Here is a 19,410-nt window from a genome sequence, read left to right on the forward strand (position 1 = left end):
CAGAATAGTAGTTGAGAAGCACTTGGCTGCACTGAATGAGTACAAATACCCTGGGCTGAATGGTATGCACCCAAGAGTGCTCAGGAAACAATCTAGAGAGCTTGCAGAGCCTTTGTCAATCATCTTCCAGACCTCCTGGAGGACAGGACATGTGGCACAAGACTGGAGGAGGGTGAGTGCCATCCCAATCTTCAACAAAGGGAGGAGGGATAACCCAGGAGACTACAGGCCAGTCAGTCTGACCACTGTCCCAGGGAAGATACTGGAGCAGATATTAAAGGGATCAATCAGAAGCAGGGCCTCTGAAGATAACCAGAGAGATCAGGTAGGTTCATAAGGGAGTAGCTCCCAATTTAAAGTTTAAAGGACCATTTGAGGTTTTTTAAATTGAAATTTACTATTAACGTTTCTGAGTTCTTTCATAAACTCAGCAAATCCTGCAATCATTCTTGTGGTCACTTCCCAAAGAGATGCTGATGATTCCACATATGCAAACAGCAGACAATGTAGTTTAGCTGATATGAGTAATTTAAAATGATTTATCTGTATACAGGCTCAAAGAAGGGACAAGTGCCAAATGCTTCTCTTTTTCAGAATGGAAGTCAAATGACTCAGGAGGGTAGCAGCCATAAGCTGCAAAACCTGGCCCTATAGGCCAAGTGGCTACTATCCAGGTGCAAAATTGCTCAAGATGAACTTTGAAAACCACCACCGAAGTGATCCAATCATGAGCTTGCCTCACTTGGAGTTAACCAAGGTAAGTTTGCCTTCTTTGTGTCAGCAGCACATCTAGAGATTAATGGTGAGCAATTTCCTATTTCGTTGTAGCAACCTTGGGTCATATTAATGTAGACCACAGTCATGAGTCTAATTTCTGTAAAGGGATAATCTATGCAAAGCATTTGTAGAATGATGACATTAACAATAACAAAACCAATTTTGGTGATAACTGCTTTCCTTCTGGGAATGATCTCCATGTAAGCATGGCCAATTTAATACCCCATATCATGTTATACTTACCCAATAATGTCTGAAATCTCTTACTGTTTGGTTTTGTGCCATTACATCAGGATCGTCTGCACTTTTCTACTAGGCTCATAAGGAGTGAGCATGACAGTAGCAAAGCAAGAACACAACAAGTACCTTCGAACATCAAATCCTTATAAACCTCCCTTTTCATTAAAGGGGCACTCATTCTTTTTTTAAAAAAATATGTGTTTCACGTACCCTCATTCCTTCAAATCGTGATAAGGCTCTCAGGGGTCTCAGCGCTCTCAGTGTCCGAAGCGATTTAATGGGCCCAAGTTCAGAATAATCCAAAGCATTAGCTATTAGACTCACTATGGACACCTATTCACAACCAAGAATGGTTACGGTTATACAACTGAGGAAAACGGTATAAAATTAACTTTCATCTTATAATCTGCTGTTGCTTACAGAAATGTCTCCTTACAAAAGCAATATATAGCAATTTAGGAAACTTGGGCTGCTTTGTTTATTTTATTTTATTGATTGGTTTGATTTATATCCTGCCCTCCCCGCCGAAGCAGGCTCTCTGGCAGCTTTGTGCCATTGTGGACCCCAGGCTCCAGCTCAGACCACTGTCTGGCCCAGTGGGGCCCCTGAGTTGCTTGGCCACTGCCACTTGGCCCCCTGCCGTCCCTTGGCTGCTTTGTCATCGCTGCTGGGCCTCCTGCGACGGCAGGGTTTCATTACATAGAGATAGGCAGGACATGTTTCACTTCTTGTATATGATTTCTGAAATAAAATTATTCTGAACTTAAAAAAAAAATGTTTTGCTTTTTAGAGATTTTATTGTATATTGTTTCTTAGTATTCTATGCGGTTTTTAACTGTTATTACCCACCCTGAGCCCGTTAGGGGAGGGTGGGATATAAATCTGATAAAATAAAAAATAAATAAATAAAATAAATTTTACTTTTGAGGAGATTTAACCCCCATTTCAGATTTTTCTGCAAACCTGAGGAGTCCCCCAAGTTTTCTGAATAATCTGTTTGGCATCCATGTGGCCCCAATCCAGATATTCAGGTATCCCCAGATGGGGGCCACACATCACCAATAGTATACAGACAAGTGGGAACCCACGATACCCATGGGACTGGGAATCCCTTTTGCCTCAGCTGTGGCTCCTTCACTCAATTACTGCTGCTCCCAGAAAGCCTGCCTCAGCTCCCGCCCCCCAACACATCCACTAAAGGAAACCCTGGCACAGCTTCAGCTCCCCCCACCCCCACTAGCTCTGCCCCCAGTGAGGCTCCCTATCTCCTGCTCCCCATCACTTCCAGTGCACCACTGTCTTCCCCTAGTGAGCCTGCCACAGCATCTGGCCTCTGCTGCTGGGCCCACTGTCAATCCCACCCTCCTCCCCATGACCTAAACTACCAGCAACACAAGCCCAGGACAGCTCTGGCTCCTCCCATCAAGCCCACTGTCTCTCATCCCTCTGATACTGATGCCGGAGATGGAGAGCAGTGGATCTTGAGAGCCTTGCGGCTCCTGATCTCTAAGCTTTCCCCCTCTTCAACACACCAACATTGGAGGCTGAGAACCACATTCCTCCCAATCTCCAAGTCTTCCCTGCTCAACACACTGATATCCATGGGGCTCCTGATCTCCAAGTCCCCTCCCCCTCCCCACTGGAGCTGCAGCTCCCAACGTCCTCCGCTGGGGCCACTCCGGCTTCCTGCCCCCCCAGAAACTGACAGCAGAGGCCATCTCCCCTCCCTGCATCACAGCCAGCAAGCCTTTGACAATGCTGGCTTCTGATCTCCATGGTGTCCTGAGGTATACACATGTGCAGACAACACTTTTAAAAAAATCTTGGGGGGGATTTAAACTCCCCCAATATATATATAAAAATAATCAGAGTTTAGAACCTATGGGGTCCTAAGTTTGCAAAAAAAAATCTGTTCAAAGTCAGTGTGGTTCTGATCTGTGGGTTTAGATATCTGTAAATGGGGCCATGTGTCACTAATAATATATAGATATAAACACTGGGATGGAATGGAAATTGGTAGCAGAGGATATTCTCTAGGATTCTGTGGGAGCTTTGGAAATGTTACAGTGTTGTTGAGCTATGTTGTTGATACAGATTACTGAATAATCATAGAAAATTGACTCAAAATTGCAGTGAGGGCCTTTTTATTTAAAATATGGCTGTTTTTGTGTTAGAAGCTACATATATGCAGCAGATTTTAATACTGTGGTAAAAAAATGTTTTGCATTGATATTAAGCTTTTGTCATTTAACACACTCTACATCACCCATAAACGCAGACTCCTTCAAACCAAAAATCTTCATAACACAGGAAACAAATGTGGCAACTGTGTGCCATTAATTTGTCACAAGTAGTTGTAATAAAACATTATGCTGTATTTGGTCAGTTTTTATTTTATTTATTAGATTTATATGCCGCCCTTTCCCATAATGGGCTCAGGGCGGCTTCCAGCACAGTAAAACAATCGAAACAGTTTAAAACAATTAAAACAGTTTAAACCGTTAAAACAATTTAAAATTAAAGCGATTAAGCCACCGCTCACTTTAAGGTGGCATGGATGGTGAGGACAGATCAGTGCAATCAATGCAGTCAGTGCAGGGGGGCCAGTTGAGATGATAAGAACGCCTGTCTGCCTCAGCCATAGGCCTGGTGGAGCAGCTCCGTCTTACAGGCCCTCCGGAATGATAACAAATTTAGTCCACTTCAAATGTTACTGATTTATGTATGAGAAAACGCGGCCTGCTAACAAGTCAACAGCTAAAGGATGCCTAACAAAAAGAATACACTTACATCAACAATCATGAAATCCAGCCAGCACCAAGCATTTGCGAAGTAGACCTGAAAGCCATACGCCACCCATTTAAGAAGCATTTCCAGAATGAAGATAAATGTAAAGACTTTATCAGCATATTCAAGGATGGTCTTGATAGCCTTGCGCTGTTCAATATAGATGTCTTCAAAAGCCTATGAGAGAAAAATGCCACTACAAATAAAGCCATATTGGCTGCCAAAATAAAGAATGCACACTTGACTCATTTTGTTGTTTATGATATTCCTTTGCGTTACTGCATTGCAATAATGTTCAGTTGTATTGCAACAATGTTCAGTTACATTTTGGATACCTGCCACTTATTACTGCATCTGAATACCTTCTCTATTTTGTATGAAAAAGAAGAGATTGGATTTGTACCCCACCTTTCACTCGGTGTCTCAGAGCGGCTTACAATTTCCGTCCCTTCCTCTCCCCCACAACAGACATCCAGTGAGAGTCAGAGTCAAAGTGGCCCCGATCCATAGATTTAGATAGGTGGGGCAGAGATTTCGGGGGTGGGGCTGAAAGAGCTCTTTTGAGAACTGCTCTTAAGGGAACAGCTCTGAGAGAGCCTGTGACTGGCCTAACGTTACATCAGCAACTGCATACAAAGGAGTGGGGAATCAAACCCAGTTTTCCCAGATTAAGAATCATACAATCATAGAGTTGCAAGGGACCTCCAGGGTCATCTAGTCCAACCCCCTGAACAATGCAGGAAACTCACAAATACCTCCCCCTAAATTCACAAGATCTTCATTGCTGTCAGATGGCCATCTAGCCTCTGTTTAAAAACCTCCAAGGAAGGAGAGCCCACCACCTCCTGAGAAAGCCTGTTCCACTGAGGGACTGCTCTAACGGTCAGGAAGTTCTTCCTAATGTTGAACTGGAAACTCTTTTGATTTAATTTCAACCCACTGGTTCTGGTCCTACCTTCTGAGGCCACAGAAAACAATTCCACACCATCCTCTATATGACAGCCCTTCAAGTACTTGAAGACAGTGATCATAGATTTAGTGCTTCTGATTGTGGAAGTTCCCCTCAGTCACCATGGCTGTAGCCACTGGCAGTCCTACCCCCCCATGAGGATCTATCTGATTCCCTTTTAAAGCTGTTTATTTCTGTAGCCATCAAATATACAAACCAGACATGTGCTGTGAGTTCTTTGTTGAAACTTGATTTTCAGTCATGTTTTCTTGACTTGAAATGGATCCTTTCACATGTTGGAAGTTCCATGTTTGGCGGCCCCAGGGATTTTTGAAGCTTAATTCTCGGGCATGTGGGGGCCTAGTTTGGATTGGGACCACAGCACATGACTTTGCCACTGCACAATTTTCCTGACATGAAAAAGCCCTGAGGAGCCACAGTTTTCCCTGCTGAGGAAATTTACTGTAGCACATCAGTACATAAAAGTTTCCCCAAAAGGGCAATTAGCAGCTGCTGGAGGCCATTTCAAGTCAAGAAAACATGACTGAAAATCAAGTTTCAACAAAGAACTCACAGCACATGTCTGGTTTGTCAGGCTACAGGGCACATCTCTCAACAGTACAACATGTAGTGGGGCCCTATGATACAGAGTGATGGGGTAGCAGGCAGATAATGCTGTTGCAGAGAGCAAAGCTGCAGCCAATTGGAATAAACAGTACTGACTTGGAAGGACCAATGGTCTGACTCCATATAAGGCCACTTCATGTGATAAAGTGATGAAATGATTGGCTGGATTGTACTGGGTGAGCCCACATTATGCAAACAGATACCACAGATGTGAGTCTAAGCAAAACACAACAAAAGACAACCCTATAAAGCAGGTCATCATTACTGAACTTCAGCTTAAATATAATTTCATAGGGCTGTCCAGTAAAAAGAATGTGATTTCCCGCATGTTACAAAATCTGTTAACAAAATTCTGCTCCTCAAGGCAAACAGCTATGGGCTTACAGCATTATTAAAGCTTAAAGCAGGAGTGCCAACATTACAAAGAGGAGCCATAGAATATCCTAAAGTCACAGCAAATAACATATTTTTGATTTAACATATTTTATTATGTATGCTTTAATTTGTCTATTATGTATGTTTTCATTTGCTAGCTGCCTTGGGTGGCCCTTGTGAGGGCAGAACGGTGGGACATTAATTCTGTAAAATAAAGTAAGCGTTTGGATTTTCCAATCAACAAGCCAAGATAAAGAATCAGCTCCTCAAAGGGCCCTGAGCACCAGAAGGATATCCCACCAAGCAGACTTAGAATGACCTCAGCTCCCCTATCCAATCGGTTCATGTATTCCATTCCCCAACCAAGGCAACATGGAAGTGTGATGGCAGGAAGTGCTGTTGCGTCACTGATCCACTGCCTGAGAAAAGGTGTGGGTTTCCAAATAGTAAAATTATGTATTCTACTTACCAAAGCACCACTGCTGAGAAGAATCATGAAGACAATGAAGGTTTCAAACCAGCTGTGCTCCACAATCTTGTAGCAAGTTTTGCGAAGGTTCCACCAGAATCTGCCTGTCTCAGATTCTATGCTGACTTGGCAGCATTTGAATTTCCGTACGCAGTCTAGAAATAAGTTTTTTAAAAGATGTTTAGGATTAAGAGTTCTAAAGAACAAGGAATCTGAAATGACAAAATCTCTTTGGACAGATCACCAGTTATGAACTGGCTCTAGTGATGTGTGACTGCAAACTCGTTAGTGCATGTCCACTAGTGCAAGCAACAGCAGTAGACAAGCTGCACCGTTGGCAATTAATTAATGTCTTGTCAAAGATTTCAGGTTTTCATGGCTGGTAACATCATTAGGGCTTGTAGAATCTTTTGGGATCAAGTGCCGTGTTCTACTGGAGAAAGTTTTCCTTCCAGACATTTCGTTCTCAGCTGCGGAGAACATCCTCAGTGGCATTGCAGCCAGAGCAGGTGCTCAGACCTGCGTTGCAGCCGGAGCAGACCTCCGGCGTTGCAGCCGGAGCAGGTGCACAGCAGCCAAGAAGGTCTGAGTGCCTGCTCCGGCTGCAATGCCACTGAGGATGTTCTCCGCAGCTGAGAACGAAACGTCTGGAAGGAAAACTTTCTCCAGTAGAACACGGCACTTGATCCCAAAAGATTCTACAAACCCTAATTAATGTCTTGCATTAATTAAAATCTTAACTTCATACATTTAAATTTTAACTATTTTATCTTTTGGATTTTACACTGTATAACTTCTGTTAACTGTCCTGAGATCTATGAATTCAGGGAAGGGCAGTATATTCCCTTGGGAGCACATTCAGCCAGTGCTGAAAGAGCTGCACGGGCTACCTATTGTGTTCCGAGTCTGTTTCAAGGTGTTGGTATTGACCTTTAAAGCCCTTTATGGTCAGGGACCTGTTTATCTGCGGGGCCTTTCCCCATATCTCCCCCAGAGAGCACTGCATTCAGGGACAAAAAATCTGCTGTCCATCCCTGGACCAAAGGAGGCCAGGTTGCGTCTGACACGAGCCAGGGCCTTCTCGGTGGCAGCACCAGAGTTATGGAATGCTCTCCCAGAGGCCATAAGGGCCCTGCGGGACCTTCCTGCATTCCGCAGGGCCTGTAAGACTGAATTGTTTTGACAGGCCTTCGATGCTTAAACTGAGAGAGAGCTGCCACCGGACATCAGCTAGAGTTTCCGGTGACCAACCGTCTGAAAAACAGAACCGCCAACATAGTAATGGTACAGCACTGTGAAATAGTTTTTAAATTTTAATTGTATTAATGTTTTATAGATTTTATTGACTTATTGTTTTAAATCGTGTAAACGAATGTTGTGAGCCGCCCTGAGTCCGCTTGCGGAGAGGGCGGGATAAAAGTTTAATGTAAATAAATAAATATAAATTGAAATTATAAAATGAATAAGAAAAGATGTAAATTGGGATGAAATAAACTTAACTTTAGTGCAGGCAGCCACCACGGTCCTTTCAGTACATTTCCACTTACACAAGGGGCTGTAGCACACATGGACATTTTGTGCATATTATCATGCAAGTACTGAAGTCACTGTTGCAAGTGTAAATACTGTAAATAATAGAGGATGCTTGGCACTGGGGAACCTAATATATGAATTTAATAAAAGGAATCTGAAAGGTAAAGGGCAACATAGATTTTGTAGTATTTAAGGTTCCACAGGAATACGGGATCTGTTTAGCAGAGAGGGCTTTTTACTGCCCTTTTGCCTTTAAATGGGTGGTGGTCATGTTCAGTTGTCAGATTCTTTCTTTTAATTTTAGAACATATATGCCCTATCTATTCCCTTAACGGCTCATGGTGATTAAATGGGTGCAAAATAATAATGTCTGGTTCCAATTATTCTTGCAGGGGGGAAAAAATCTGTCAGTGGGACACATCTGGGCTCTGAAAGCAGGAAACATATCGTTAATGAGAGCTTGAGGAAAGATAGATCCTTTGGTTCCCGGATCCATTTTCCAGACAGAGGGCCTTTTCAATTGCAGTCTGGAGGCCTTTCCTGTAGAAGCAGTGAACTGATTGATTCCTGACTCCAAAGCAAGCAGCTTCCCACCAGCTGACTGATAGTCTTTTATTGATCAGAGATGTTTTACTACAACTGCTCATTTGAAGAAATGGCACCAAGGCTAATTCTAATATGTTTGTATGGACCAGGTCCAATTCAACAGTACAGACCGCTTCTGGATTTTAGGTACTATCTACGACCTCACAAAAACTGAGGGAAAGTTGAAAACTAAAATAATGGCTTCTAATCTCAACTATTTAAGCACCACAGTTTATAAATGTGATTGTTCCCCCCACCCCCCATTTAAGGCAGCTGCCACAAGGAGATTGTTTTCCATATGGGCAACAAGAAACTCTCACAGTAAAAGAGAGCGCCCAGATGACACAAAACCTAATGGAGGCATTGCTCATCTGGCTGCTGTTGTGCTGTACTGCTACATCACAGCTCAGCCGGGAAAAGTAAAGAGGAGTTTCTGGAACACTGGGGAGGGCACCATAATTTCCATCTTGTCTGCACGCAGATGTGCATGGGCAAAAGGGACAGAGTTGGGAGAAGCAGCAAGCGGAGACAGAATGAGGGCATGCAAATACTGTTCCTGCCTGTCCCCACCCTACTTGCTTCTGCTGCTGCAGCTACCGTCGTAGGGGACTGTTTTTACAACTCTGTGTAGATGCAGTCTAAGAACTTGGGGTAGGTAGGCAGAAATAAAAGGAATAAGTGGGGATTAAAGCCAAATCTATAAATGCTTATAAAACCCAGACAAAACCAAAGTCAAACATATTTAGCAACAAATGTGCATTACACTTTCATGGCCGACATTCAAGTTTGCTCATTTTGTTTACATGACAAAGCTTTTTTTTTTTTAAAGTTTCACTATGTAAACAGCAAGTACATTAATCAGATTAGATTCTCAAAGGTGTGCCCGGACCAAGCACTTTTTAAAAGGTATGCAATTGCTAAATGCTAAGATTCCCTCTCCTACCTTCAGTAAAACAAGCTTTTGGTTCTGATGGGTTGTCCAGCAAAGCGTCAGCTTCTTCATTTCTCATGGGATCAATATCAACTGTGCTACCATCACTGGAGCTGGAAATACTTAATTTCTGCAAAGAAAATCCCACAGTGACTTTTAGCATCTACACGTGCTTATCCTGAACTGAAACTCATGTTGACTAAGCATGCAATAGTGGCATATTCACACATCTTAAATCAGATAAGAGCAGAGTACATGCACAGGAACGTCTATATGTACTCATGTGGATCCCTAACTTGTGCATTCCAAGCATTTGCATTGTTACTAATGAAATGAAACTTTTAAGTTTTGGGGTGGTGGTGGTAAGAAACACAGGAATGGTTGATGCCATTATAAAGAGCTATTTAAAAATCACTGACAAATACATAGATGGGCTTCTCTTTTGCTGCTCTTTCTCCAATAACTTTTCTTTTAAAAAGGAACAATTTTCTAATAGCCAGTGCTTCTGAATTATTTGAAAAGGGTGAGTTAATGAATCAAACATAGCATTGCTATGCAGCTAAACAGAATGGTTTGGATCCAGTGACCTCTGAATAAAACAAGTTCATGCAATGTGCCCCTCTCCCTTCCTTCTGTGGCTCCCAAGCCCTTCCTGTACCCCTACTCTACTCCAAAGCTACTCTTGAAGGCCAACAGACCTTGCAGAACCGAGTGGGGACATGGTGCATTGAGAAGAAAGACCTGGCAGAAATCCATCTACCCTCTTTGTAGGAGCTCTTATGGAAGAGCTAGCACCCGAGGGGAAGGGATATTTTCTGCCCGTTTCTCCTTGAGCTTCAACCCCACGTGATGCTGCCCACTCTATTCCTGATAATCCCCTGATCCTAGGAAGCAATTTTTTCCCAGGGTATATAGGAAGAAAGGGAGAGCGATTAAATCCACAAGCTAATTTTCACAACAGTTTACTAGAGCCATTATATTCCTCATAACGATAAGTTTAGTCTTATACTGGATCACAAATTGGCAGATCCCACCAAATTGAATGGATCCAGAACATGGATTACATCAGTACACTTTTTCACTCACAAGAGTATTGCTTTTGTTATATAGTATGTCCTTCAGCCATTTTTCAATCTATGTAAAATCTGATGTGAAATTCAGTGAAAAAAAATTAGGAGAAAATACTAAGATGCTAGAATACCGATATAGTATCACAGAATGTAATTACACACCACATGGCAAACACAACAGAAAGCGAATTTCCAAAATTTCAAAACTGAATAAGGGTATTCAGTTTGTTCCCATAGCCTTTGTTTTGCATTCCTCCTTTCCAGTGCATAGATCTGTTCAATTTTTGTGCATTTCAAACTACTTTTGGCTTAAGTGCACATACCACGTCAGGTATTAGCAATCAGGCAATTGCTAATTCAAGTGCTCAAAATAACTTCAAGATGAGATGGTGGCTCAGTGATTTTGCAGCTCTGACAACTAAGACAACATTGTCAGTATAATTTAAAGCACTGCCCTAGAAGGGAGACTATCAATGACACAAACGGTGAGAACTGTAGACAGGTATTAGTACAAAATAAACCAAAGTAGTTTAGATCATGGTGTGTCACCAACCTGTTTACAATGTTATTACCAGCTGGAGTATAACATCAGTAATGACAGCATCAACACCTAGCGAGATGAACGTCAAGAATGATGAAAGCCCATTTAAAATAAGACTAATCAAAATGCTATTTTCTTGTATTCCAACTTGCGGTACTCAGAAGTTGTTTCCATACTTGTATTTTACACTATTTTTAAAAAAAGTCTATCCACAACACTGAAAATGTAAGGAAAATCTAGATGGTATTTATCTATAATATGCTGTTGTTAATTGCGCATCTACCAAGGATGCAGTGGGCAGTGTTCGCCAAACATGAGCTGTGAAATGGGTTGTCAGAAAACAGCAGGTTATCTTCTTATTTATGCCACCTGGGAAATCGGTTGAGGAAAATGGTGTTGGCCCTGCTTCAACTCCTACACCCGTTTCTAAAGGATCTAGCAAGAGATCTTGAGGTCAGATTGGCAACAGTTTTGGGTTTTGTGCCACAGTGCTGGTCAGGCTGTGGCAGGTAAGCATACTAGTTCAGAGGCTCTTGAATTACACAGCCTCTTTTCTGTCCATTTCTTATCCAGGCCAACGGAATCTCCCACTGAACAGGATGAGCAATGCTAGTGGCAGCGCTTAGTCATAGAAAAATACATCCCTCATCTTTGAGGAAGTGGATGCAGTACAGAAATGAAATTTACAACAACTCCTGGAGGGTTTTCTTTTTTGCCATCTTCTGAGCATAGAACAGGGGTCACTGGGAATGTGGGAGGGAGGTATTTGTGAATCTCATGCATGGGGGTTGGACTAGATGACTCTGGAAGTCCCTTCCAACTATATGATTCTAACCTGGGGTGGAATTCTAGCAGGAGCTCCTTTGCATACTAGGCCACACACCCTTGATGTAGCCAATCTTCCAAGAGCTTACAAGGCTCTTTTTTGTAAGCTCTTGGAGGATTGGCTACATCAGGGGAGTGTGCCCTAATATGCAAAAGAGCTTCTGCTAGAATTCCACCCCTGATTCTAACTCAGATTCCCTCATTTTGGTTTTAAGGGGCTTAGACTGAAGTAACTCTGCACAGGATTGAACTGATTAGTACTCTGGTACTTTCTCTAAGTAGCTGGATATCTACTTAGATACATTTTGCTGTACATTTTGCAAACAAATAGCAAAATGTACAGCAAAATGTACATTTGTGCTAATAGTTGTCACTTTTATTCAGTTCCTCATTTGTATGGTACTCTTGACGAACTAGCTCAGAAAAGCTGTTCTGTGAATTACACTGCATTCTGAAGCAGATTCCAGTGAAGTCAATGGACTCAGAAAGGTATAAACTCTGCTTAGGGTGGCACTGTTAGTAACTATAAAGCACAGATAATAAGTGTTATGAACAGAATAAAAACCAGGATTAATTGCCCAGTTGTGCATAACTGAAATATAATGTATTTTGCTTTCATCATTCTAATATGGGCACATTTTTTGTACAGTATGGCACTGGATTATAAAACAAAAGATGATCAAAAGCACAATAATACAAAATTATATGTTTGTAGTATGCAACACGGTATCATTTTTACTACTCTAATATGTTTTATTACTGTATATCCTTGTCTTTGGAATTCTAAAAATCTCCCAGCAGCAACTGAGACAATGCTCTATTGGAATCAACCACAAGTCATGACTAACTATTCAATTTTCACAGAACTCTTCCTCAGGCTGGATGCTAAATATTTTTTTTATTAGTTTGAAATATGCTATTCTGCTTTTCCCAAAGGAGTACTGCCTTAATAATTATGTCTGCATGAAAAATACCAAATGTCCAGGGCCTTTTTTTTTTAGAAAGAACTCATTTGCATATTAGGCCACACACCCCTGATGTAGCCAATCCCTCCTGGAGCTTACAGTAGGCCCTGTACTAAGAGCCCTGTACGCTCTTGGAGGATTGGCTACATCAGGGGTGTGTGGCCTAATATACAAAGGAGTTCCTGCTACAAAAGAAGCCCTGCAAATGTCACTTGGATAACCTTTGAAAGGACAATATTAAAATGCGTCACAAATATCCTCCCCCTGCTTTAAAAAATGCCTTGAGGTCTTCTTCAATGTAAACTTGAGGGTTCTTACACCTTTACAATCCAAGGTTATGCACTTAACTTATTATACAAAATACTCGACACAGTGAATGTTGGAGTAACCCCATCCCCTGATCATGCTATGCTGTGAATCACATGTCACATGTGAGTCACATGACTGATACTGAATGGATGATGGCACACACTGCAGCTGCATGCAGGCCAGTCAGCTGGTCTCCGACAGTGATTGTGTACATATGACTTGCTGCAGTAACCTGTTAAAAATGGCTGACACCTGTTGTTCTGCCTGGTTAAAGAGTGCCAGAGCTGTGCTTTTTGTCTTCTCCCGATTGTTTTTAGTCCTGTGAGAAGTAAGAATGGTAGGAAGTGATGTAGAAAGCATCTAGTTTCTCAATTTGGAAATACCACAAAAATGAATGGAAAGGTTATCTTCAAATACATTATCAAATCAACCACGAACATGGTTGGCAAAGGTTATCCTCAAATTTATAACTCAAATTAACATGGCAAGCATAAATAAATTGAGCAAAGACTTACATATAGACATATTGAAAAGGGGAATATATATATATATATATATATATATATATATATATATGAAAAGTAAGAGGCTGGTCTCCCTCCCCACCCCCCACACAATACCCTCATCTTGTTTCTACCTGTTTTTGAAATGCAGTCAGACCTTAGCAACAAGATCTCCCCAGTTTCATGTTGGTTTTTCATGGCAGATTTGTGGATGATGTTTTATGTCTGCAGACCAGAAAATCCCCACACCCCTGACTGGTGGCTGTTGTGGGACAGGCATCGCAGAGAAGGTCACCTCTGAGAAGCTTATTGGTAGTAGCTCTAGGTTAGCTCAGTAGGAAGCAAAGGCAGAGAAGAGTCACAGTATTAGCTGGCATGGCTCTCAACTTTGCAAGGAAGGAGGCACTCTTGCAAGAGGCCAAGAGCTGTGTGGGTCATATGTGGTGTGCCAAGGATGGGGAGCCAAGACTCCAGGATACCTGACTATAAGCTGTGCAGGAGTGGATCCGGCAAGAATGAGGAGCATGTTGATATCAGGAGTCCTCCTTTACACAGAATGACAGGTGCAACGTGCCAGCAGGAGATCTAACTGACAGGTCAGGTCACAGTGGCCTTGTCAGCAAGCTGGTTCTGGCTGGTTAAGGACAAGTGGAAAGTACCTGCTGGAGTCAGCAAGATTATGGACTGCCTTGATTGGCTGATGTAAATATATAAGGACTGCATTACCTACGTATAGTTCTCTCACTGGAGAGATAGATGCGGGCGTTGATGTTTGTCACTGCACTAGTAACTACTTTGTATATAGCTTGTAAATACACTGTTTTAATACTAGGTGCAGGCGTCTGGCTCACTTCCTTACCGGAGCTCATTATTGTACATATCTCATTTCTCACTCTGCACACACGCACACCGACAGAGCAAGCCAGTATTCACTAACCTCCTTCCCCCTCTTGAACTAAGGGCACTCAGGGTGTGGTGCTAGGGCTGGGGGGTGGGAGTACGGCCTGCTGGAGGGTGACAGGCTTCCAAATCCCACCCCCTTCTCCCTTCTATTTCCTTTTGAAATTTCACACAGCTGCTATCCAGTTCAATGGGTTATGGAAAGATAAAATAACATAAAAATGTATAGACATGTGACACCTGAAACTGTACTTTTGTAAATTTCTTCTTTATTTAGCAGTTATTTCAAGGGGGAGGTGAAGAAATATGTAACTTGCAATTAAAAAAGGTAAACCAGAAAAGCTTTTCATTTCAGATTCTAGAGCAAGAAGCATATTCCTATACTGCTGTTATTTTAACAGGGTTTTTTTGTGTGACTTGGATTCATAGTTTCTCCTTTGTCCACTTGAGAGCCAGTTTGGTGTAGTGGTTAAGTGCAAGGACTCTTAACTGGGAGAACCTGGCTTGATTCCCCACTCCTCCACTTGCACCTGCTGGAATGGCCTTGAGTCAGTCATAGCTTTCATAGGAGTTGTCCTTGAAAGGGCAGCTGCTGTAAGAGCTCTCTCAGCCCCACCTACCTCACAGGGTGTCTGTTGTGTGTGTGTGTGTGTGTGTGTGTGTGTGTGTGGGGAAGGTAAAGGAGATTGTGGCTGCTCGGAGACTCTGAGATTCAGTGTTTAGGGCAGGATATAAATCCAATATCATCATCTTCTTAAATTCCCTCCTCTGCCTCCCAAGAATAATTGGTAATCTGTAACTCCATATCCGCTCTACGGAGCTGTGCAAGGTGAAAGTCTCAGAAAGCTGGAGATGGCCTGCCAGATTTATGATACCTGTTGCAGCATTAAACCGCGCCTAATCCCATGGCAGAAGTTCACAGATCTAGCCCTTTCCTAGATCCTAGAAGGGTAAACAGAAGCAAAGTTCTTCTGCCCTCGAACATCATCATGGTTCTTGACAGATCTTACTTGTGGAACCATGGCTACTTATTACGATAACTGTGAGTTCATTTTTGACAAACCACCAAATTAAAAAAAAACTTTTGTGACTTTTGGGTTAAAACTAACTCTAGATCTCAAGTGGAATCAAATGGATGAAACAAAACTCTGCACTCAAGAAGTTAGGGAGTCTAAGTGTGATCTTATAGCAGTAGAAAAGAGTAAGAGTCCAGCAGTACCATAAAGACTAATAAAATTTCACCACTTTTTAAAAGAATCATACTTCCAGAATGTTTGCAGCTGTAAGAAACGCTTCAGGAGTCTACAAGGGCGCATACAAATTAATACTAAAGATCATTGCAGATTCCAGATAACATTTCTGTATAGTTGTACCCTGTAGTGTAAATAAAACAGAATTTTAACCCTGTGGTTAAAAATATTTACAACTTAATTGGGACAAATGTGATTCTAGTACCAGATTAGTACTAGTGGAATCCAACCTTTCACAGCTATAGAGGACCAGGTTTCTCTGCTTCCCTCTTCTGTGTCAAAAGAAGAATCAGTTTCCCCCAAAGTCCCATTTCTAAATCTGCTGTGCACCTACCAACCCCCCCACCCCCAGGCTTTAGCAGATGGCAAAGAGGGTTTTTTGCAATCTCCTGTTCCCTCTGCAACAATTATTGTCCCTTATTTGGCTACTTTAAATCAATGGTCATCAAAGTATTTCCTGCTGTCCATTTGTTTCTTCCTTGAAGTATCTCTTCCACAATGCAAAAAAGGCCAGCTCTGGCTTTTCCTCAGTTCTAGCTTATTCCACCTCAGTGGAAAGAGATATGCTTCAGAAGATCACAGGTGGGATCACCTTTTGGTCTCCAGGGAAAAACCATCTAGACACTGCTGCCTTCATCAGGAGGAAGGATGCCTGGCTTGGAACTTTGTGGAGCCTCCCAACATTTTGTGGAGCCTCCCAACATTTTGTCACCAGCCCTGGTTGCTATGGTAGCTATTTTTGACAAATGGGCCCTATGGTAGCCATTTTGTTGTGGTGTCCCCCGCTTGTTCTCAAAATTCTAAAAGGACCCACAGGTCTATGCTCTATAATCTTCCTCAATTTGTTTGTCCCACTCTCTGATTAAGGAAAAATCAGAAGACCATCACTTGTATCACCTACCATTGTTTTATCTACACTCTATTTAAGCAGAATCTACAATTACTTCTAAGTCCTGTCTACAGCAAAGCTTAAGGACCTTTACTTTATGGCAACTGGGATGTGGCCACTATTCCTTGGGGGAGGGCACATATACAGCCCCACACATTCAACAGTGTGGTGAAACGCATATTCTCAACTCTTATGTTGCAGTCCTGTGCATAACAGCTTGAGAGTGAATCCTAATGAACTCAAAAGAACTTACCCGTTAGTGAGTATACTGTAGTTTGGAGTAATTCTGTAACCTTTACGTTACAAGCAGATGTAAGCACTGCTATGTAAATTAATGAAACAACTCTACCTAATTCTGTAATTACAGAATGATGAGGCAGGTATACCAACCTATTCACCGCTTTACTGACAGCCAGTCAGACCAACAAAAATAACCAAAGGGGAATATTATATAGTGAGGGACAAGGATTATATTTCAAGATATAAGTAGGTGTACATTTAGCCGGAACTGGATGGCCCAGACTAGCCCAAACTCACCAGAGTTCAGAACCTAGACAGGGTCAGCCCTGGGACACTTGAATAGGAGACCACCAAGGAAGTTCAGGGGTTGCTATGCAGAGGCAAGAACGGGGAAACTACCTCTGTTCATCTCTTGCCTTGAAAACCGTACAGGTTACTACAAATCAGCTGTGACTTGACTGTGCTTTCCACCACCATGTGTACATGTAAGGACAAAACTTAATCTTGGCTCAATAAAGAGCTGTAAAACGTGAAGGTGCAACTGTGTAAAAAAATTACATGTCTTACCTCTTTTGTTTCCTCAACTTCAGATATGCTGCTGATTTCCTCAGTATTCACAAAGTCAAAGTCAGATTCTCCCGCAGCAATGGGTACTGACACGGTGAGATTTGGGTTGTTGATGATTGCCATGGGATCATTGTTGTCCACAGGAACCACAGCTGTGTTTTCATCTTGGTGATTTACAGGAGCTCTGTTGATTTCAACTATTGTGTGGTTGGGAATACTCACAACCTTCTTGTTGTTTGGTTCACCGGCTGATTTAATACCTGCAGTGGCCTTACTTTTTTGAAAGCAAATCGTTTGGACAAATTCATACATTTTTTTCTTCACAAAATCAATTCCCCTATGAATCCTCGCTATAGCAACCTGGAGATTATTTGCCTCTGTTTCATCATCTGGAGCAGCAAGGCTGTCTGAACTGAAAGAGCTCAATAGTAAGGCCAGAAAGAGGTTCAGTACCTGAAAGGGAAGTGGGGAGGGGGAAAGCCCAACAACTCCATTATGTCTTTTTCATGAGTTTACTCTTGAAAACTACAATTCAGACTTGTTCTTATATATTTTCAAACTGGAGTTCATGGATTTGTATTTGGGGAGGGACGGTGGCTCAGTGGTAGAGCATCTGCTTGGGAAGCAGAAGGTCCCAGGTTCAATCCCCGGCATCTCCAAAAAAGGGTCCAGGCAAATAGGTGTGAAAAACCTCAGCTTGAGACCCTGGAGAGCCGCTGCCAGTCTGAGTAGACAATACTGACTTTGATGGACCAAGGGTCTGATTCAGTATAAGGCAGCTTCATATGTTCTTCATATGTTCATATATGTATTTCAATTTTGCAACATCTTTCGTTTTAAAAAAAATGAGCACATGTTCTTGATCAACATAATCCTTCACGAGGATGCTATTAAATAATATTTTTTTAAAGTATAGACTTATCCCAAGGACCATAATAGCCATTTTTTAAAAAAAAAATTAACAAGCCATTTGATCATTTAATTTTTTGTTGTATAATGGCTGAAATATTCTCAATTACATACCACCAGGTTCCCAATCACCATGACGAGGAGAAATACAACCAGACACATGGCTTGACCTGCAACTTCCATACAGTCCCACATAGTCTCTATCCATTCTCCGCAAAGTATTCGGAAGACAATCAAGAAAGAGTGGAAGAAGTCATTCATGTGCCAGCGTGGAAGTTTGCAATCCTCAGCAATTTTGCAGACACATTCCACATACATTTTACCAAACAGCTGCATGCCAACCACAGCAAAAATGAAGACAATGATGGCCAAAACCAAGGTCAGATTTCCCAGAGCTCCAACAGAGTTTCCAATAATCTTTATGAGCATATTCAGAGTTGGCCAGGATTTTGCCAGCTTGAAGACCCTAAGCTGAAGACAATAATGAAGGATGTATGCATTAACAGAGAAGTTGACTGACCAACACAGAGAGCAATGTTAGATAGGTCTGTTCAGAAGTATGTCCCACTTTATACAGTGGGGTTTATTACCAGGAAAGCATTCTTAAGATTGCAGCTACAGTCCATCTAGAGATCTATGTGCACAACCAAGATCTCACAGTGGGTTCCCTCATTCCAAACCTTGGATCTAACTGGCGTATCTTTTTAGAAATCTATTTCTTGCTAGACTTGCCATTCTGTGACACAGACTGTTGAGTTGCAGGAGGGAAAGTCTTATTCACTAAAGGATCATTAAAAAACACTGCCCATTGATGATTCATGGTATAACCACCAGAATGTGGACAATCGTGTATCTCTACTCACTTTCCCCCAAGCGCATCCTAGGGACCTCTGATCCAGCAAGGTAAATCACTATTTCCTAACAGTAAAACAAATTGTGAATTCACTGAGGCTTCTACAATCTATTCCAGTGGTTTGGCAGAGTACAATAACTCTGCCTCAAAGGAGACCAAAGTTGCTTCACTTACCCCTAATGGCAATAAAATACTCACTGATTAAGAGGAATTTCATCCTGAGAAAAGTTTAGTGGACCTGAATTTCTTATCCAAATAACTGAAAAATTTCCTCTGCTCATCCTGGATTCTGAAAGCCCTCTAGCAGGAATCCAAA

General features: G+C 42.0%; 1 protein-coding gene across 1 annotated transcript in view; it reads right to left on the minus strand.

The window, feature by feature from the left end:
- LOC132585170 (sodium channel protein type 2 subunit alpha-like) overlaps positions 1–19,410 on the minus strand; it is a 146,220-nt gene that overhangs the window by 16,967 nt on the left and 109,843 nt on the right. Inside the window, exons 16-21 of the mRNA XM_060256959.1 lie at positions 18,356–18,712; positions 17,333–17,785; positions 9,286–9,403; positions 6,225–6,379; positions 3,808–3,981; positions 1,228–1,350 (exon numbers count right to left, since the gene is read on the minus strand). Coding sequence (XP_060112942.1) covers positions 1,228–1,350; positions 3,808–3,981; positions 6,225–6,379; positions 9,286–9,403; positions 17,333–17,785; positions 18,356–18,712 — 1,380 coding nt within the window. The remainder of the gene's footprint in view (positions 1–1,227; positions 1,351–3,807; positions 3,982–6,224; positions 6,380–9,285; positions 9,404–17,332; positions 17,786–18,355; positions 18,713–19,410) is intronic.

The sequence above is a fragment of the Heteronotia binoei genome, chromosome 16 (genome assembly GCF_032191835.1).
Source record: "Heteronotia binoei isolate CCM8104 ecotype False Entrance Well chromosome 16, APGP_CSIRO_Hbin_v1, whole genome shotgun sequence".
Lineage (NCBI taxonomy): Eukaryota > Metazoa > Chordata > Lepidosauria > Squamata > Gekkonidae > Heteronotia > Heteronotia binoei.